The sequence below is a fragment of the Pleurodeles waltl genome, chromosome 8, assembly GCF_031143425.1.
Source record: "Pleurodeles waltl isolate 20211129_DDA chromosome 8, aPleWal1.hap1.20221129, whole genome shotgun sequence".
Lineage (NCBI taxonomy): Eukaryota > Metazoa > Chordata > Amphibia > Caudata > Salamandridae > Pleurodeles > Pleurodeles waltl.
Window position 1 is genome coordinate 540,208,919 of NC_090447.1, and position 22,498 is coordinate 540,231,416.

The 22,498-nt window shown below is 42.6% G+C and overlaps 1 protein-coding gene across 4 annotated transcripts in view; it reads right to left on the minus strand.

Moving 5' to 3' along the window:
- Positions 1-22,498, minus strand: part of PRRG1 (proline rich and Gla domain 1) — a 305,648-nt gene that overhangs the window by 89,899 nt on the left and 193,251 nt on the right. For all 4 annotated transcript variants that reach the window (XM_069204609.1, XM_069204608.1, XM_069204607.1 and 1 more), the window contains one exon: positions 2,772-2,932. In XM_069204609.1, coding sequence (XP_069060710.1) covers positions 2,772-2,932 — 161 coding nt within the window. The remainder of the gene's footprint in view (positions 1-2,771; positions 2,933-22,498) is intronic.

Genomic DNA, 22,498 nt, shown 5'->3' on the forward strand with positions numbered 1-22,498 from the left:
TAATTTAGTGAGAGCTGACAAAGGCACTACAGAGATGCCCAACAAAGACAGCGACTTGTATATTGTCCATGGACTAATTTTAAGCCAACATGTGCCGACCTAGATTTAGAGCCTTGCATAAAAAATAAAAAAACTCACAGAAGTTGTTAAAATTCTTCCTTCAAGTTCAGCTGCTGCAAAGTGCCAAGAAGCATTCATGTTGTAAGGCGTGAGTTACATAAGTTTGCACCCATCAAATTTAAATGCAGGACAAATAGCGATACAATAACTGTCACTTCCCTTAATTTTACGAAAAGGTTTGACAAGGCGTATCTGGCAGATGTTGGAGACTGTCAAGACTAAAGCACCACTCTCCATGAACACTCATGAACTGACCCTGAAGCTTTCATCTCTTCCCTCCCAGTTCTCCTTCATGGCTACAAACTCATCCTCCTCCTCAACTAATAGCACCCTCAACCGTACTATTCTTGGATCCTTCATAACTTCTCCTTCACCACCATCGTCTACCACCAAGGAAATCGTTCTCCAGCTCCACAGGTGGGTCTGCCCCATACTACAAATCAGCAACAACCTTCTGTGCTCTCTAACAAATGTGCCTCTCTGCCCAGAAAAGTCCCACCCTATCTATGGTTCATCCCACTCCACTAGCGCTCCATCTCACTCAACATGTGAACAAAATGCCTGTTTCACCCCACTGCTCAAAAGACCCATAGCAGCTCCATCTATTGCATTGCATTAGACTCTGAAACGGTTGTTCAAATGACTCATGCTTAACCTTTTCACCCACAATATACTCAAAGCCCACTCTTCGCAAGTCTGTTGCTCAGTCTTAAATTTAAGATAAGCCATAACTTGCTGAGTGTTGTATTAAAATACCGTAGAAGATACAATTAATGTGTAAATGTTGCAGTATTGTATTCTGTATTATATTTTAAAGCATTACACATGTTTTAGAAGAACACAATTATGTTGGTGTTGGGTTGTTAAAATCTAATAGAGTATGTTGTAATATCAATGTATTGTTTTGTTGTTAATAAAACAAAAAGGGGGAAGATGTGTGCCATGTGCCACAGTGGAATGGTGAGTGTGGGACCAACAGAGAAAATGTAATGGTGGTGGGGGAAGGTTCTGGGACAGACGGTTGAGAGCAGGAGAACGATGTGGAGGGACACCACTCTTTATGTTCTGGTACTCTTATAAGTAAAGTTCCTAGGACCATCATTTCCACCTATAGGAGCATTATTTGAACATTCTACATTCCCTGATGTTTTAATAGCATCAACAGACTCAACATTACTATTGCTAGAACCCTTCCGTACAGTCTAAATACACTTCTCAGATACTTCTATGCTCCTAGCTACAGCCAGAGCAGCTTTTAAACTCACTTCTGTTCTTGCATCTTCCTTGATTTAGTCTTCAGCAATAATTCGTCTTTCAACACTTGGTCATACGACTTATGCTCAAACCTACAAGTGACACCTAATCCTGAGTGCTGCCAAAAAGTGGTCAATAGACTCATCTTCAAACTTTTAAACCTCTCTAATATTACTGCAACTTTAGCGCTCACTGCAACTTCACCACGCCATCAACAAAGTTCAATGTGCATACTTCAAATAAGTTTCTGCGCCACCCTCTGATACCATTTGCTTTCCGTGTGTTGCCAATGTTCAAATAGTGCTCCTAAACCTGGAAATGATGCTCCTAGGAACTTTATAAGAGTACCAAGACAAAGAGTGGTGCTCCCTCCACCTCAATCTCCAGCTCCCAACTGCCTTTCTCAGAACACTCCCCCACCACCATTCCACATTCTTTGTTGGCACATGCCAACCCCACATTCCATGGTGTCACATGCCCCACACTACTTGTATCCCAAGGGTGCCAGTGCACTCTACAAGGAACATGATCCCACATTTGCAGTTCATCAAACGTATCAAAACACCAAAATAGCATTTAACATTGTAAACAGCATGAAAAGGAGAGTGGGGGTGGGGTAGAGGAAGGTCAGCAGGTAAGGCATAGAGATCTAAACAAAAGGAGGGGCAGGGGTCTGTCATAAAATGGAAGAATTGTCCTTCATTTGAAGACCAGATATGCATTTTCCCCAAACACAAGTACAAAACCATCAAAACAGAGGCAAAAAATATGTAAAGCGAGAATGTAAGAACGAAAGTAGAACAGGAGGGTGATTTCAATTTTCATAAGGAAGATTTTAGTAGAGTGCACAGCTCTACGCTTTCAATACCTTGTCCCACTCCTATTTTGTTGCTGGTGGCACCATGTGCAATGTGTGTGCTGCTTCTGTTTCACTCATTAGTGGGATAGATCTTCGAAAAGACTATGAATTCACATGTATATACAGTGTGGGAAACGTGGCATGTCTTGAAGTCGATTTAAAATAATGGGTGCTAAAGTTGGCACTTTACGCTACAGCAAAGTCAGCCTAAGACTAGCCTGGAACGAATTCCTCAATCTTCACAAACTTATCTATGGATAATGTCTCTTTACAAAATCTTATGATTTGGTGCTCTTTTCCCCTAATATTTTGAGGATTCATAGCAAGGTGGTTCCTTAGCTATGGTGAATAGTAACAGAATAAATTACTCATTATCGAAACGAACAGCAAACCTTGTTTGCAAAGTGATAACATTTAGGATACCACTCCCAAACATACAGATTAACCCCATGCCATGAAAGAACTTGTTGCCTGTGGTTCATAGGTGCTTTCTGACTAGATTTTTCAAATGAGCTTAAGGTGAAAGTTGAATACTTACTGTCTTTTCGTTGTTTTCAAAGGCCTCTCTTGCTTCCTCAAAGGTGCAGACTTCTTCCCTGCATTCACGCTCGATGTTCCCTTGTTTTATCTCTTCCAGGAAACTATTGGCCCTGGGGTGTCGTTTCAGCAGCGAGTTCGCTTTATCCTCCGACAGGAACACTGAAAGAACACCATAAACAAACAATTATTATCTAATGTACACCACAGGGCTTTGAAATATAGCAAGAAAGCGAGAGATTACATTTGCTAAATGCATCTGCAAAAATCAATTGCCTCAAGGTGAGGGGATATTTTATGACAAACATTATAAGAGGATTCCTTTACAAGCATTTGCAAAGCAATGGGTCTCGCGTTCGCTCGAGTTAGGGCTATTAGCGTTGTAAATTCCTAACTGGACTTTTCTTGCCACGTGAACTGAAAATAAACAGTTGACAGAAACAAGTCGATTCAAAGTGCCACCGTCGCCGTGAGCGTTAGTTATTGGCTCCCTGCATGAATGTCTGGAAGGGATCGCAGGTGGGATGAAAGGCAAACCGAAAACGGAGGAGGGGCCATCACACGCTGTAGCAGGAGGAAATGTGACGTAGTGTGATGGCCAACAAAAGTGTTCACTTAGTGAAATCGCCTGTGGGAGGAAACTCAGCACACAAAGGAGGGACATTTCACAAAATGCACCAATAAAAATAAAGCATTTATAACAAGCACAACGAACAGCAAGAGTGGGCGTGGTTAAAAGCCCACAGAGAGATTACAACAGGCCAGAGCACTTGCGCGAGCTACCCTAAAAAGTCCTGGGAAACTATGGAGCAATAGAAAACAGTTGTCAAAAGTTTTTCTGAGGCTTTGGGCAACTGGCTTCTACATAGTTAACAACAGGATCCGCTAGGGAAAAAGAGAACAAGTATTGGCAAAGCCAATAGGCCTCCCCTTTTTGAGTTATTGGCTTTGCCAAAGTCTTTTAACCATGTGTAGAGCAGTGTGGCTGTGTGCAGCATGGCTTAAAGTATTTACAAAAAGAAGTGCTAGCATAGTTTTTTTTACCCTCACACAGTCAACAAGAGGGTGGGGTTGGGAGGGAAAAAGCAGCATGGACAAGGAGGTAGAGGATGGAAGGGAAGAAGCAACAGACAACATAAAGAAGGGGAAAGGTAAAGAAATATAGTGCCACCAGCAGCAGAAAGAACCTAATCAAGCTGAAGGGATCAGTACTTGGTCCATGCTCAAGGCAAAAAAAAGATGAAATGAGGCCAGTACGTGCTGTCTAATTAAGAGGCAGCAAATGAGAGTGACAATGACAGTGAAGCCCATGAACTGTAATCAATGGGCCACCCTCAAGCCCTTTCTAGTAAACAATATATTTTGCAAGCTAGAGCTCATGAGGTGTTAGAGGCGAAACCTAAAAATCATATAAGCTCAGGCATCTGGCACACCTAGTGGTAGGGACACATTTAGCTGCCTTTTCATTTAAGAGAAAATAAAGAAAGATGTCAGAGGCATTGACGGGAATGGAATAACGTATGATGAGGGGGAAAAAATGGTCTATGAGGCCAAGGGATGTCCCTATAAATTCGAAAACTTATTGGGAGGGTGGACCTCATGGACTTCGAAAGACAAAGTATGGAGAGGAAACAAGATAAGGAATTAAGTGGGGCCATGGAACACTTAGATGATCCCAAAGGAAACAAGAAGGGCAACCAGCACCCAGCTTCTGTGTTCCTGCAAGGGGAACGTTACATGTGTTCCTTGGATGGAAGGAGGGAGAAAGAGTTTTCCTACTGTGCCTGTTCAACTCGTTTGGATTGAAAATCGTATGTTCCTTAAAGTTCAATGAAATGTGTAAAAAAAAAAACAAGGCAAGTTTGCTTTAAATCCATAAATTATTTTTTGTGGCAGGTGGGCTGGACCTTCATATAAAGTGGGGCTACTGATAGTCTGACCATTCTGCCTCCTTTTGTGGCGATCCTGGCATAAAGGTGTTCAAGATCATACTGAAAATGGCAGGCAAGGGGGATTCTCAAGGGGATGGGAGATTTGTGGGGAAACTTTTGCACTCTGTGATAGTAGATTACATTTTCTCCCTTCACATATTTAGTCTTGGGAATTTTAGGGATATTCTCTATAAGAAGCGGAGGTATGAGGTTACGTCCATCCTTCAAACATTTGATAGCCAGATTTGACCCCCAAAAAGGTGTTCAATCCTAGACCTGAAGACTTCTCCTCAGAAACAGAGCTTAACCTCCAAATGTGGGTGCCTGGCCTGATCACTGCATTCTTCACTTCATGTAGTTACGCAAAGATTTATAGGCAGACCCTCTTATACAGGATTACAATAATCAAGGACGAAGTGAAGATATGCTTCTATAATGCCAGTGCCTGAGATTTGTTAGGAATTAAAAAAACGCTTTGATGCCATCCCTAAAAAGCAAGGAAACTATTCCTGAATTCAAATTATCTAGACCACACATTCACAATAAATAGATGGAGATTTCCCTTTTACTTCCTTTCTAATCAACTCTTGCTAATGTAAGAATGTGTTTGAGAAGTTCAGGCTGTTATTTTATCCCACGCTTCCTTTAGCTCAACTCCTGCGCCAACGTATCACTGGAACATAAATCACTTTTGTTTAATCTAATGACTTAGGGGTTCGTTATAGATGTGAAAAAGTGGAAATATCTTAGGAAAATTAAAAGAAGTCAAATCTACATCTAGAGGGGGGACCATCTGTTGCCTGTGTAATGCAGTACACACTCCAAAGAGCTTTCCCTCAGCTCCATCCAGAGAAAACCATAATCTAGAAAGAGTTGTGCTTACGCGTCAAGCATTGAGTCACATTTCCATTGCTCAGCCTTTTTTTTTTTCTAGTTCACAATAATAAAGAAAAATACAATTTAATTTATAAAGATAAAATACCACATTTGCCCTTTTAAATGCCTCAGTTTTAGCAAAGCCTTTTGTGAAGCGGCCAAATCCTGCGTGCGTGGCCCACTTCCAAACAAGACAAAACACATGAATTACTTACACAGCGCACATCGAATTGGCCTCCGAGACTTATTAGAATTTAGGATGTGAAATTACTACTTACTAGAGGATACTAGAACTCATGTTCCACAGATACTTGCAAGCTTCTCTACACTTCCAACCAATGTATGCCAAACTTGCCTAGCTGGGTCAGATTGCTGCATTCTCTGACATAAGTAACTCTTGGCTGAGACAGTGCACAGCTGTGACAACATGTTGTAACTACAATAGTGTGTTTGTATAAAGCCGGTACCCCACTGCTAGCTACTGGAAGTGAATGAAACTGCATCAGATCTTTCTTGACCAGAACATTTTTACAGAATCCATCCTTCTTTATTAGAAGGAATACAGAGCTGAAAAATGCCATCTTGTAACATCACATAAAATGGACAGGGCTTTGATGTCCAGAAAGTAAGTTTGACTTACAAGTGCTAAAGTTGGTTTTATAGTCTTAACAAGGTTTTACACTCATGAAGATGTTTGCGTAAGCAGATCTACTCAAAGTACTGGAAGTAAGGTGGAGTGGTAATTCCAGGGATGGAATGCCCCGTGAGTGTGTGCACATTAACGAATGTACATGGTTTAGGGCCCTCTCCAACCCTTACCCAACCTAGACAAGGTCCCACTGAAAGAAAGAAGAAAATAAGAGTTATAACAAGCATTTGTAATTGGTCTGGAGGTTTTACACATGAGAAATTATACATCTGTAGATCTGCTCATGTGAAAATGGAATTCACAAAGGTTTGCTGGGACTATGGTTTAAAGACAGACTTCTGTGGAGCATTTAAATAGCTGCAGATTGTTACATTTTGCACACACGTGAGCATTTTAATACAGGAACCACTGCCAACGCAGGCTGGGTTTACTCTGCCTACTCCCTTATATGACTTGCCCAGTCAATCATATATACAGAATTTTGATCATCTTACACAAATGGATGACTATTTTTCATTGACAGTAGATAATCCATTGTTGGCCAAGTGAACAAAATAAAAATTAAAACTTGTCCCTGAACCAAACAATATTTCCTGGGCGCTGGGTGAAAGGAGCTGCACACTCAGCGCTTAATCTGAGCCCTCAGCACCGACACTTAAATTGTCAACGCCGGCACTTGTAGCAGTCTGCCACATGGTGGCCCTGTTTATCTAATATAGAGACGAGCACAGCAACAGTTGTTTATTAATTCAAAATACCTTAAAACTGCTATTAGTCTTCCAAATCACGTCTATACGGTTGGGGGCTTGGAATATCCTGAACTGTCACTCTGGTAGGGTGTGTTGCAAGCAGTTGTGTTGGTTGCGTCATTGGAGGTGCTGGCAGGATCTATGGGCTGGAGCACGCTGCAGAGGTCTCCTGGCTCCTGTGCACACCCTTTCCACACTGCACTCAGCAGCTCTAACATAACTTTCTCTTTCCTTGGGAACATATGGCAACCCTTTGCACATCAAACTGAACAGCCAATGAAATGAAACATCTAGTCAATGATGTACATTCAGACTTCAACAGTTAAGCAAGCCTGCCCCGGACGTTGTTACATAAAGTTAGGTCACACAATAAAGCATGTTTTGTTACAATGCAACTTGTTAATCTCATATTCGGCACCAGGCATGCACCCAACCATCAGCACAATTTAGTCAGGGGGTGGGGTTGGAATATTCTGTACGGTAGACCACCCCTATCCCAAAGACAGACACTGTCTCACAGCACTTCTTCCATGCCTAGGAAATTCTGATAATTACTGCTCAGATCAGTAGGTTCTGATCAAAAGTCACAATGAAACAGGTAGGCCTGAAAATGTAATACAAATGGGTCCCAGATTTACAGCATATCACTCTAACCTACCATCTCATTGTATCTTCCTGCGCAGAACATTACTAGAACTCGTAAACTTCTTCACTTGCAGCAACCATCCATTCTGCATCATATTGGGCTCCAGCTAGTATCAGGAGTCACTAAACACTTTGCCAACAGGCCAATTCTCTCCATCTTGAGAGCTCCTATGTATCCCTAGGTGACAACTCTTTGTTCCATTCACCCAACCTGTTCTCCTTGCAAGCTTTTCAGTCTCTCCCACATCAAAATGTAAAGCAGTACACGTCTTACACTGTCGGCTTCAAAATCACTCTACAGCCGATCAGCTGGTCAAGCAGCGATATTTGATCTGTGTCACCACAATCTGCCCATTCAAAACCGGGTCAGGGTGTGAAATCAGGAGAAGCTCCTTCAGCACCATTGTGAAACAAACCCAACCCTCTCGAATTCTAAGCAGGGGGCTGCAATATCACCTGTTCAGAGAGTCCACATGTCCTTATTGCCCTCAAACTCGAGTATCATTTTACGTTTTTGTTCGCTGGTGGAGCGTTTTAACTACTGTGTGTGTTTCTGGGGACAGGTTATTAAATTAATTCTGCTTATTTATGATGTGTTAATTTTTGTGATGCTTTTTTCCGTCCAGTGTTTAGTAATATTCTAGATTCTGCTAGTGATGCTTGAGTGTTAATTGTACAATAGGTTTCAAGCAGCACTTTATGGATGAAGTCCGACCTCAGCCTGGAGCTGCTTGTGTTCCTATTCAGAGGTGACAGATTAACATTCTAGCTGAACAGTCCCAACTGGACCAGGGCGAAGACTAATTTGCAGAATGTGTCTTTGCCTGTGTTGGCACAGTTAGAGACAACACATGACTGACTGGAAAGCAGTAGAGTAAATACCCACGCCTGTGACTAATTCAAACATTCCATTCACCACATTTTTATTGCTCTCTGTATTTTCATAATTGTCATGGTTCTCAGTCCAAGAAAGCCTATGTTTTTTGTGTTGTACCAACATGAACATTCTGGCTTATAAGTTATATTGGGTGAGAAACAGAAGGGGGAATCTGTCTGTTTTTGGTGTGTATGGTGGGCAGCACATACTTTTTTATTTAATGCATACCAAACTCTGATTACATATCTGTCATGCTGTAGACTTGCAGGATGGACTGAGCTTTCTGTGCCGCATTATTTGTTGCATTTGTCCTGTATTCTGGAAGTTCTCACTGAAGTGTTAATTTGTCTTTCTGAGTACTCCGAGTTCTTCTTTCCGTTAATGTAAATGTTGGTGTATAATGTCCTTGCCCCAAACTCACTTTTAAGAAACTATATTGTCTTTTTTCCCCTAGTGTGAAATGTACAGCACTGTTGAAGAACAGTATGTATAGTAAGTGTACATGGTTCGTTCATGCAAGCATGCCGGTTTTCCATGTCATCAGTTGAAGAATTCTGCTTTGATTGGTAGATTCCCAATATAAATACTGTGTGTTGACAATAATATTATTCTAAATGCCGAGCCACGCTCCTTAGCTGATTTTTAACTGTTTGCTTCTTTCTCTTTCTATGGACGGGAAAATTCTGATTGGTTATTTGATTTAGTGAGAAGTCTTCCTATTCTGCATATTTAGCATCTTTGTGAAATATATGCTTCTTTACCTCTAGAAGTATAATGTCAGAAAAATTCTTCAAAATTGTGGGCCTTATTTAGAGTTGGGTAGATGGGATACTATGTCTGGTGCATGGTGGAATTCCCATAAGTGGTATGACACGAGCATTATAATCTATGGCACTTGTAATAAGGCGGACAGAATATCAGGCATGTTTTGACAGTTTATCCCGTCTGCAAACTATTGCCCCACTCGTCCTGTGTTGGTATTTGCAATCGTGTGGTAGCAACTGATATTGGAGTAGTGTATGACTTGTGTCTGGGAGATGAGTGCTGTGTGTGGTATTTTTCAATTAACTTGAATTCAAAAGAAATTATTTGTGTTGGTAAAGAGCAGAGAAGCCACGTACATTGAACTTGTAGTATTTGGCAGAGTTGTAGAGTTGCAGAGGCGCAGAGGTCTGCAGTGTTTTTAACACATCATCGACAGTATAGAGGAGGAACAGACTTCCAAATACAGCTTATTTCAAGAGCCTTTGGGGGTTTGACGAGGTCTTGGGAAACCATTTTCATTTTTACAGAAGCTTCCTGAGTTTAGTGATGGGCTGAGATTCAGTTTCGCTTTTCTGTGTGCTGAAACTTGTGAGAAGATTGCAGGAGTTAAATGTGTGGTGGCTTTTTATGTAATTATTTTTTGCTCTGTGATCATGTGAGGAGCTCCCTTAGCCTCTGGAAGCCAGTTAATCTCGAGACCCAAGGAGTGGGAGTTGTGAGAACCTTTACTGTAAGAAACTGCTGGCCTTCATGAGGTGAACCTTACTGCTCCATAGAAAGGGTTTGTTAGATTGATATCAGGGACTGTGAGGACATCCATGACAATGGCCACCTTGAGATAGGCTCATGCTTCTCACAGTGAGGCCACCAAGGACGTGGTCTCTGGAGATGGCAGCACTTCAGGTTTCTGGAAGGCAGCCTTCGTTGAAACCCACAACGTCATGCGGGAGATTGCCTTTCTTTATAAAAGGATGCCGTGAACTCAAAACTTTTTTTAATAGGAAAAAAGGGCTATGGTTAATACACAAATTACGTCTCAAGAATATTGTGTGGAATAAGATCCCTATTAAACACAGCATTACTACAAGCCAATGGGATTGCTTGATTAAATAGACAAAGATACAGTTCCTGTGAAAGATCACAGGTAAATTTGGTCGCTATAGGATTCTCCTCGAGTCCCTACAAGCTGTTAGTCTTCTGCTCATTCTAATGAAAGTTCTTCTGGTTGTGAGTGTATACAAAAAACGTGTACACTAAAAATAAAAACACTGAGCTTCTAATTTGTTGCAAATATACTTAAGGCATTTTGGTGCAAGTCTTCATCAAAGCAGGCTTTGAGGTATGCAATGTGTGCAACAAGCAGAGGTTAATTTTCTCCAGAAATGGACTCCATCAGTTAAATAAAAAAATCACCATGAATCTTGTCCTTACAAAGGGCAGCTCTATTTTCAGTTAAGGGAAAAAAAAGCAGGAAAACTCCCCTGCTTTTAGTACTTTATTAGACAGTTGTTGGCGATTACACACCATTCACTGATCAGGCAGCAGGCAATGATAAAAGTAATAAATTAATGAAGTGGAATAGTGACAGAATGTATTATTAAAGGTGAGAAATTGGGCGACAATTAGACCACAACATAAAGAATTACAGATGGGCAGCTGTCGATACCTGTGCTGTTTTCTGCCAGGGGATTCAAGGTTCAATCAAATAAAACAATAAAAACGAAGCTTGTCTTGTCTATGATGTCACTTATGGAACCCAGAGGTGGAAACCCCCGGAATAGCTACCCATGTACAATTGTATGTTATTTATGTCATCAGGCCCCCAAAAATACCCTCCTCTCCGAGCTATAATGAAAACTTATAAATGCCTAGTCCTCTGCCCCCACCTTCTACTCATATTCCTGCTCACCTGCCAAATGCTGAAAAAAGAAAAACAAAAAACAGAACTGGCTTAATGTCATCTTCTAAACATATTATTTCCAAATATTCAAACCAACACCGGGCATCCTCCTATGTCACCCTCAATAGCACCCTCTCCTCATCCCACCTCAAAACAACCTGGTATGTTGTCAACCCACCATCACATCCTTTACACTTTCCCTTTCCTTCTCTTCCTAAAGCCCCACTTTCTACTCTCATATCAAGTGTGGGGAGCCAGTGCCATGCTGACAGCAGCTGACTGAAAGCTGCATCAGTTCGACTTCAGTCTCATGGCAGCTGTGGTTATGTGCAGACCCACAGCTGACAGACCAGGCTTCAGTTGGTGAAGGATGAGCATGCAAGACAGGGGAAAACCAACAATCATAACACCACCACCACCACCTATCCACGAGTGCCTGGAGACCTAGGGAGGGAATGGATCTGCCATAGCAGTAGCTTCAGAAAAAGTCACTGCTTTGACGTCAGAGCAATGAAAACCTAACGCTAATGGATTTTTATTTAAGATTTACAAGCAAGGGAATTAGACATTTTTTGTCCAGGAATTGCAGAATTTGCTAGGTGTCACCAATGACAACTGGAAGCTCTGAGACTTGAGCTCCAATTCTCAGATTAAAATACTCGGTGTCCTGTCAGACTTTGAAGTGGACTGTTCTTTCAGTAAGTCTGCTGAAGGACCCCGATCAAAAGTTAAATATTCACCACAGCTGTGAAAAAACAACTCAAGAAACAGAAGAGGAGCAATTTCCTCTCCTCTAGTGGCAGGATATGTCGTGCTTCCAGACAAAATCCCGAGGGAGTATGAAGGAAGCTTGTTAAATGAAAACTAGTGTCCATATAGCTTTCAATGTCAACTGAATGTCACGAAATGTATTTCCTGTCCTTGTGTTTTTCTTTTAAAACATTCCGCTTGTGCAGCTGCCCGACACCAGAAAATTAATGTGCAGGTGGGAGATAAGATTGTGGGTTTTGAGCCCTTTTCTTTGATCAGCACATAAATAAGTGGTCAAGCTCATGGGAAACGCACCACAAATGGGTTTACAATGTGCTGCAGATCATTCAATTAAGCGCATTAACGGAGACAGCAGCGGATGTTGCATGCATTTTTGTACAGAATATACAGGGGAAAACATTAAACAGCTTCAGCTAAAACGGATTAAACCTCCTTTAAAATGTGTTGATGGTCATTCTGACTGACTGGTTAAGATTTCCTGTGCAGGAGACTGGAGTCACGAGCCCCCCAACAGGGGCACAGTGTGTTGCTGTGTGTTGCTGTCTGCTGCTCAGCAGCCGAGTGCTGGACTCCCCTGGGCACAGACTGACTGCAAACGTGGCACTTCTTTGATGATGGTGACTAATGTCCTCGTGGCCAGGCCATAAGACGCCTGGTTTGTGGCAGCTGATTAATATTAATGGGGTACAGGCTTTTTGCCAGCACTCTGAGACTATCACTGGTCCCTCCTGGATGCATGTGCTATTTAGGAATAGTGCCGCATACACAAGAGGTGGAATGCCCTCAAGCTAGGGTCCCCCGTCTGTATGCAGCTCTTTACTCCAGGTAGCTGAGAGGTAGCGCTACTCTCTCATTTCCTTGCCTGCCACTGAGCTGCTCTTTCATCCACTTGAATTGAGAAAGAAGATTGTTCGGCTTCCCTAGATCACTCTAGTTCCAGCAGTTCAGCTGGGGCCTGAGGGAAACCAGGCTTGTACACAAGGCTGTGGCCACCGGCCATAGGCAAAGCTGCACACCTAGACAAAGACTGGCTGCTTACCATCTCCCAAGTGTTGTTCTGCCCAGGAAGCCAAGACATGGCAGCAGCATCTGACTGGACAGACGTTGTCCACTTTGCAAACCACAGTATGAGATTGACAGTTCCCCTCGGTTTCTGCTGGTCACGGATATGAGGCTCGCACAAGGGGGAAACACTTTTGAACGATGTACTCATTCCAAAAGTTTGGAATTTTGTTCTACTGGAAGCCCTTTTGCCCTATTCAGAGTTTCACTTTTGACTTGGAAGGACTCTTCAGTACACCTGAAATACTATGCTGACTCTCTCCTGATAAGGCACGCTAGGATTCCCTGCCTAGAGCATCTCCACAACATCGAACTTGAACCAGGTTCGATCATCCTGAATACTGCTGCAAGGAATGTGGTGGAGCATCCGCTTTGGTGATCTAAAGATGCAACTGCTGACCAGCCCGACCAATAATCAGCGGTGAGAGGTGCACAGTCGAGCCTATGTGAGCTGATGTACAGCAGTAATTATTTCCCTCCTGGGGGGGGTCCTGAGACAAGCTTGTGGGCCCATGTGCTCTTGCCTTTGCTACCACAGCTGTCCTCGTGGGCACTACTGATTAATGTGAGGTCCTGTATGCATCTGTCTTCACTGTTACAATTGTTGCCCAAACTGGTGGCACTCATTAATGATTCAAGAGCTCCTCCCTACTACCATTCCTTGCTGTCTCGGAGCGGTATGGAATCGAGTGGGAAGAACAATGTGCTTCTGCTACCGCTGCTTCATAGTCATATCTTCACCTTGAAAGCAAGGTGAACAGTGTGGGACAGCCTACATTGCATCCTGCACACCTGCCCACATCTGCCCACATCTGTCCTCACCACAAACAGCAAGGTTTTCTACTCCAGACTACGACAGCCGCTACACCAAGACCTACAATCAGTGCTTCCCCCGTACCTTATCAAAAAGAGCGACCGCTTCTGGCCAAACCGTGGCCAGGTAGTGAGGTTTGGAAAGACTGTCTGCAAAAAGTTGTGTCCACACCTTGAACCCAAGAACTTATTACGATAATGAACAATGTGACAGTTCCAGACAGGATCAAATACTGCACTTTGGTAGTAGCATCTATACCCTTGCATTGAATATGTGGGATATTGTGATAAAACACACTTAGAGTTTAACTGCCAACAAACCTGGTGATTTGCAACATGACTTCCTCAAGTTAGAATGTATTTCACAAAGAAAATCCTCTTATTATTTTTTCGTTAACAATGCTTTGACATAACATTTATTATGAGTGGCATGGGGTGAGTGAATTATGAGTTTTAACTCACAGGACCACCTAATAGTATGTTTTCATTGTTTATCACAAACCTCCTAAAGTGTTGGTCCCAAAGGGAGGTCTTTTAAGCAGGCAGCAGTATCTCGCTTTTGTGGCTCCAGTGAACATGGCAGTACTGGTCACTGCCCTGGATTTACACAGGAAATGGAGAACTAGCCACACAGTTCACTTGTAATTCTAAGTATCTAACGCACAGGTCTTCAAATGTTCTTGTTCTAAGCCCCCCAAATAATAGTTTAGAAGGAAGGGCCCCCGCCAATCCTTTATGACAAGGATTGGAGGAGCGGCAGGAATGTACACACGGGCAGGGATTATGAGATCATTTGAGGGAGATGTTTTCTATGCTGTATAATCCGCGGTAAATGTGAGACTTATAAAATATTAAATTCCTCAGAGACAAACATAAATTAAATCAAAAAACTCTGCTCCCCATCATTGGGGTATTGTGAGCCTGTCACACTTCTTGGCCCCAATACAGCTGCACCTGCTGTTGTAATGATAACCATGGCTCAGAGTAGCAAGAAAACACCTCCAATTACATTACACAAAGGATTTGTTTTGTAAGGGTCCGGAAAATTAAGTGATTTGCCAAGAATAACTTGATTTTGAGTGAACACTGGGACTTGAACCTGGTTCCTAAGTTGCAAAGAAAGCAGCTCTCATCATTAGGCCACATTGCCTCCCTTTCAGAAAAAATGAGCTCCCATGTGATGCCCCCCTTTTTGCAGTTAAGGTGCCCACCCGGCCCTAATGCTAGCAAGGGAAATGAGCTCCCATACCCTTTTTCTTCAAAGAAAGACATAATTGTAATAAAGTGGGCCCCTCAAGCCCCTGGATCCCGGTGCTGCTGCACCCGCTTCACCAATGATAGCTACTGCCTCGCCAAGTGGGATGTCTTCACTGTTCTTTGAGCTCCCATGTTGCCCCATCCCATTCACTGTCATATCTCTGGTGCCCAAAGTAAGGTGTCTCCTCAGATTCAATTTTCTCCACCCCTGGACCATTACTCAGAGGCCCAAGGTAACAGCCAGAGCAAGTGGCCACTGGGCCCTAATGCAAATTAGGAAGACTAGTGAAACAGATATCGGATTTAGCTGGCCCCTCATACCACTGGGACCTGGTGCCACAGCACCTGCCACAACAGCCATACCTACAACTCTGTGAAGCAGGCTGGCTGCTCTGTCTGCTCCACTGGGCCATTACTCCTGGCCTGAGACATAAAGCAGGCTTTCTGCCCCTTTGTGTAAAACAAAAAATCTCATCTCTGCTACCTGAAAGGTAAATGTGTGTCATTGGTTAATCGCAAAAGTGCTAGGGAGCCATTATAGACTTTAACTGTTGGAGCCACTTGGGACGTCACAGAGACAAACATTTATTATTCTTGAGAGGTTATGGGACAGTGTTACTAGGTGAATTCTGCAGTGTGTTCTTTTAATGGATAATTATAAAAATGTGCTGAGGTATAGTCTTATTACTAATATATAATAATGACTTACATATTCACAGTGCTTTCTGTTATAGGCTGGGACTTCATAACACTATAAAAACACAGCCATTATTTCCCAATGTGCAACTAGGATTACTTTCTGTGACTGCCTTGTCACAGTGAACACATTAGTCAAATGAGATTTCACAGCCTAAGACTGCATATTTCCCACTCATTAGTTTGACTTGCATTCATTTTACATTTAACATGCACCTGCTGTTTAAAATGTGCTACAAGAAAGTGAAAAAAAAAAATGAAAAAAGTAGAGTATATTGCTCTTTTTAACCACTGCTTTGACCCTGTGACACCACTTATTGACCCTACCCTCAGGATCGCAGTTCACACACTATGTAAATGAAGACAGCCTATAAGTGCTGCAATTAAATAAAATTGCGCTTCGAGGCCATCTTCATTTACAAATAGTTGAAGAAACAGTCGCACCTCCCCTGGGTATACAGTCTTGGCCCCCTCGTGGAGGCGAGTCCCACAGTTTGAAGACCTCTGACTAAGGAGTTGTGTAAATGGTGACAGCTCATTTGTTTGTATGAGAAACAAAGTTGCATCTGGTACAACCAGGCTTGACTGATAAGATGCTGTGGATGCTGACAGTCCATTGTAACGACAATTTAATTTCGCTAGCCATGTTAAACTTTTCCTTTTCACCTTCTTCTGACAGGTCAGTGTGTGGGCTGGTTTTGTAGCAGTTTGTGGCCCTGTGATACAGCCAGGAGAGACGGTCTGTGCTGTTGCTTTACTTCTCACCAGAAACACTGCCCAACACAAATCCATACAGACTCCCACAATTGCAAAATACCCATATAAAACAAAAGTGGCCTAATTTCTAAATTTAGACCACTTGCTCGTGGATGCCTTCGAGAACAAATACTGGTGTGGGTGCACAGAAAATGTGGCTAGGCCTGGATTGTTGCCCTTTATGCAGTACGTTCCCCTCCTGTCCTGAAATGATTCTAGATGAAATATACAGCTCACCGAACGGGGGCCAGTGTTTATGACCACGAAGCAGCCAGACAAGGTGGTTAAGTCCATCCGGCTCCATTAAGCGGGTGAAGTCACCCTCACACAGGCTGCGTCGCACCTGCGATTAAATAAAGGGGGTTCCTTGCACACGGGTGGAAAGATCGAAACCAACTGTCTGTTCATCAGTCCCGGATCACCTTTACCAACATGCTTCTCTGGGTCGTAGGTCATCTGCTCACTCGTGAGCAAGCCAGTCTTCTGTGTCTTTCTCCAATTAGCTAAAAAATACATTTCTGTCTTACTAATTATAGAGCTGAAACCCTTGCTGTCTAAATAATGTTTGGCAAACCTTCCACTTGAGGACAGTTAATCGAAATCTAAAGTTACAATTAGTACTAATGTGTCTCATATCACCTATCTTATGAAGGTTTCTCTTCGTCCCTTACACCTTTTGTCCTCATCTCTTATTCTCTACCTTTGCACCTTTGTTTCCAAAAATTATTTTTCTGCCCTCAAACTTCCGAGTACTTCTGCTCACACCACACTTTCATTTTCCTTATATTCCTTCAGCTTTCCGAACTTAAGCCATTTTTCCTCCCTTTGTTCTCATTTCCTCCTTGTTGACAGTTAAATCTGCTCATTTTCTTGCATCTTCTCGGACCTTTGATTCATTTCACTCTACTTGTTTTGATCTCATAATTTCACTCAGTCATTTATTTAAGTTTATTCCTTCCTTCGCTTGCCATACCATTCCTTCACTCTTTCTTTATTGATAATTTCTTTAAATACCTATTACTCTTATTAGTACTTCATGATCACTCATTTCTTCCCCTTTTTATGAGGCTAGTTTCAATGTCCTCTCACATTCTTTGCTTGTTTTACCTTCAACTATGCTTTTATGCCCTCGTTTTCTCTTTTTCTTTTCCTCATACCCCTTTTAGGCATTCCTCACTTCTCATTTAATGTATTTACCTTTTTTCCTCTAACCTTTGGCAATGTTTATCTAAGCATTCACCACTAAGCTATCCCGATGGCGTATGTTTGCCTTAAATTGGCTAATGATAAATGAAAAGACGGCCCCTCCACAATGGTGGAGCGTTGCCCCGCTGCTGAAAGTGGAAAAATAAAGGGATAATAGAAGCATTGTATTATCCCTTTATTTTTCTACTTTCGTAGGTTCGGGGCCAGCCTCCTCCACGTCAACAAGTGGCCAAACGGATATGCGCACTTAGAAACTCTCCACCCAGCTGGGTGGAGACCCCTCACCCGGGTGGAGACCAGGTGCAGTGCCCCACTCGCTCCCTAAGCTGCATTTCTGCCTGGTCAGGCCAATCGCTGCACTTCTTCCATGCTGTGTAACAGCATGAGAGAAGAGTCGGGATTGGTTGGGGGAGGGAAGACGACGACGAGGCGTCTGGAGCAGCGGATCACAGGGAGGCAGGTACGTTTATTATTATTTATTTTTTTACTGCGCTCCGTGCCCCTGCTCCGCTTCCTACACCCTCACCCACCCCTTCGTGGCAGCAGCCATGACTGGATAAATCAATCATAATAGTGGCAATTACACTGCATATACTTAAAAACTGTGTACCTAACACCCTAACCATTTGGAAACGCTGCCTGCTCAAGAATGGGGAAAAGGTGTAACTTCACTTAAATGATCAGCTTACTGTCCAAAAAAGGCAATAAAAAGATAGGAGCAAAGGCCAAACAAGGGGCTGCATAATTAAACGCAGAATATAAAGGTTTGACTTTTCAAACGTGAGGTAAATGTTGTTAGAGTGGGGGCAGGAGGGGCATGGCATAGATCCGTGGAAAGAGGATTACTCTGACATAGGGGATTGGGTTTTAAAAGAGTGGACATATGCTTACGGGTGAATCATTTGTTATTGACCCACCATTAACTCAAGCTGTCACGACAAGAAATGGAGGGTGCTGGGCAGAGGTGGGCGATCCGGTTTAAGGCACGGACAGTCGCACATGGCATCTTTTATAAGATGGGATCCAAATACCCATCCAATAGGATGGTGGAAGACTGTCCTAAAAGAACCCCTCCATTCCCAGTCTGCAAGGTTGTTAACTATCACTTTCACCAAACGGAAGACATGGGGTGGATCAGCCGGCTCATTTCTTGCAGCCAAGTACACGAACGAGCTCTCTCTTCCGCTCTGATGCATCCCTGAGAAGAAATCTTTCCGCAAGCTTCTGAAAACTCATTTGTTTAAGTTGCAGGGTGTGGAACACCTTCTATTAGTCTTCTGAATCAGCGCTGGGACACACTCGTTAGAAAAACCTTCATTAATTCATAATTAAGGGTGACGCACTGCTCCATGGGAGGTTAAATAAAAAAAAAAGCACAGCCACTTTTAGAAACAAAGTGAGGGGCGGTGCAATGTTTTTGCCATAATGCCGACTGCATCATGGTAAATACACTGCCCGGACCACTGACTGCACTTCAAAGAAACTTCCACAGAGAGAAAGTCTGTGCGCCAGGCCTGCATGCATGGTCTTCTTGGCGCTCTTGTAGGCAGGCGCCGAAAATAAGCTCCCCCTTGGGAAAGTTGCTCTGAAGAGCACTACTGTCATGCCAATGCCACTGTAAGGAAGCTAATGTAATTATCCTTTGTTATTACAGAGGTTGGACCAAAGACAGTGATCGGCACCAGGCACCATAAGTATTTCTCATTTCTTTCATTCCTCAATTTTGCCTATTGAAATCTTGTCTGCTGAGCCCAAATCAGCCCCATGAGACATGTTGTCTCTATATAAATCCGATGAAGTAGTAAACGGAAACGTTGAACATGCATAGGTTGGCAGACACTAATTATTCTGGGGTAGGCGAACAGGCCGAAACAAGTCTAGGACAGGAACATGCGGCTTAAAAGTGACTACCATCATAGAGCTGCAGTTGTCAATTCCTTGGGCATAAGTGCTTTTAACTGCAGACCCCCATCACAATAAACTAGCTTATGAAATTCAAAAAAGTAATTTCATCTTTTCAAAGAGAGATTGCCCAATCCACTAATTAGAGGTGATTAGTGTGCTGGCTGTATCCTGTGTTCAGCTCCACGTCATCTTCCCTGAGCCTCGACTGTTCACCTTGTTAACCCCTAAAACTGAAAGCCTCCAAGGAGGTTCTTGGCTTCAGTGACAGCGCGGCAGTATCTGGATGCCGCGGTTCCTGGGGCAACACGCAATACTTCTAATATGGCTTGGCCAGCTGCGTGTGAGGCCTCTAGGCCCCAGACATCTGACTGGCCTGACACTGTTATTTTGAACTATCGGGCTAAGATTTCTAAAAACTGAACCACACTTACAAACACAAAAAACTAACCATGTATTTTACAAAAAGGGGTTCTGGTGCCTTTAGGCAGGCGTTAACTTTCCAACACAGAAGTTCAAATGAGCTTCTCTTGGGGATGTCTGCCTGCCAGACAACAGCTCACCGTGGGAATATCTTCCAAGGTGTACATTATTCTGCCAAAGAAGCAGGCAGCTTAAGTAGAATTAGAATTATGTTTCAGTGCAATAATTGTACACAAGGGGAATTTGATCCACTACAGTGTTAAGTGCAGGGTTCTCTATAACCGAATACCTGGGATGAAAGTCTAAATGTTACATTCTGTGACTACTTGTACCAGGTTTGAAAGACAGAACATTTTAGCGTGTTTTAAATGAATAGTCAAATTTATAGTAATAACACTTACAGATCAATTTTACTAATCAGTAGCGTTCTACTAGATGTAGACTTTAGAAAGCTAATGCAGCACCTCATAAATCACAGATGGAAGGAGCAAGTCTTTGCATGAGTCATTACATCTCACACACAACGCTGTGCTTCCAGTGTAGCAAATAAAACTCACAAGCAGTGCCTAATTTACAGAATACACTAATCTGCATAAAACAATTTCAATTTGCCAAAGACAGGGACACATATCCCCGTAACAGTTTAGGGATGCCAGCTTTAGTCAGCAAGGCCTTATTTTGTGCACATGGTAAACAGTTCTCAATAAAAATTTGATTGACCGCTAAATAACTTGCAACTGGATACGGGTAACATCTGTGCGACAAAACTATCAATATTTTTTAAGACGACAATCCCTTTCAATAAACGTAAATTATAGTGCATTGCATACTAATTAACAGGGAAACAAGATCACTTCACACAAAAAGCTAAATGTAAATTAATGTAAGACTAGAGGGAAGGATTTCGGAAATGAACGCTCGTTTACAAATCTTTCACCATAAATGAAAAAGGTTCGAAAATGTGCAAACCTGGTAATATTTAGGGGTCGGATTCTCTCGAAGACTTGGCTGGAAAGATTAAAACAGAAGTTTACCTCCATTCAAGATCTATGCTGTTCGTGGTGCCTTTCACAGGCTATTCTGTCCCCTCCCCCTTCCCTCAATTCCTTACACATTTAACATTTCTCAAACTTATCCCCTATATGAGATCCACACTTCTGAATGAAAAGAAAGTGGAGCTTTCTCATCAACGGGAGCCCCCATCACATCATTACTACTGCAAGTGGTCCAGACCTAGAATCCCAACGCCTGGCAAAAATCCCAAAGGAGGAACCCTGGGAGAAAGATATCTTTACCTCCAAATAAAGCACTGCAGCCCGCAGCACAACGTTAGAAAGTGGGCAACAAGAACAGTTACGAAGGTTGAGAAATCCGTCCAAACCTCAACATCCATCAGACACCTAGCAAGTCAAATGTATGCACTAAATATTAAACCACCGCAATTGTGCTTTGCATACCAAGAACAGTAGAGCGAAGAAATCAACACCACCCCCTCTCACCATACACAAAATTGTGCATCAATGTCACTATAGCCAGCACGCCTACATGCAATAGATGGAACACAACCAGAAAACTGCTGAAGGCAATGCAGAGAAGATGGCACCATACTGCATGTTTTGCTGACGTACCTGAAACTTACAAATGCTGGTCATCATTATTAAACGCCACAGCTCAAATTGAGGGAGGGAAAGTGGGTAGCAATACAGCATCCATAATTCTTGCAAAATGTTGAACACTTAATTATTACATTATATCAAAGGGAAGCACTTTTTCTTATTTACTACTTGCATTCAAGCGAACAGTAATGGGCGTATTGGGGAACTCATTGGCACAGACACCAGAAACATGGCTCCAGCACCTCTGGCTCTTCCTTGCATGGTAAAGGGTGAAGTACGAGCTAAAAGGGGAGATGCTCCGATTTAATAAAATGTGGGTCCCAGTGCTGAACTAGTTGCATGACAACAATGGAGGCCTTTACTGCTCAATTAGACAACGGGCTCTGGGTTTATCAGGTAATGAAAAATATGACTAACAAAGCAGTAGACAACTAAGAGTTGGGATTTTTTTTTTGTTGGGAAGAGATGGGGTAGAGGAAGGGGGGCTCATTATGTACGATCCAGAAGGACTCGTGCTCTAAATGGTGGTCACTGGGTGAAAGGTTAGGGAGAAGGGTGGGGTAAGAAAATGAAGGGGAGTTGATGTGTACAGATTCAACGATGGGAAAACCTGTTGAAAGTAATGTACATGTTCCCCAAAACTTTTTAAAAAATGGCTGAAATTTAAAAATCCAAAAAGAAATTGCTGTTCCAACATTCTGATTTAGCAGCCTGAGCACTTATTGACTACTCTATGCTCTTATGCACCTAATGTCTCTTTTGCAATGAACCACTTTTTTATTTTCTAGCCTGGAGGCCTCTATCAATTTAAGGGACAAGAGTTCTACCAACAGC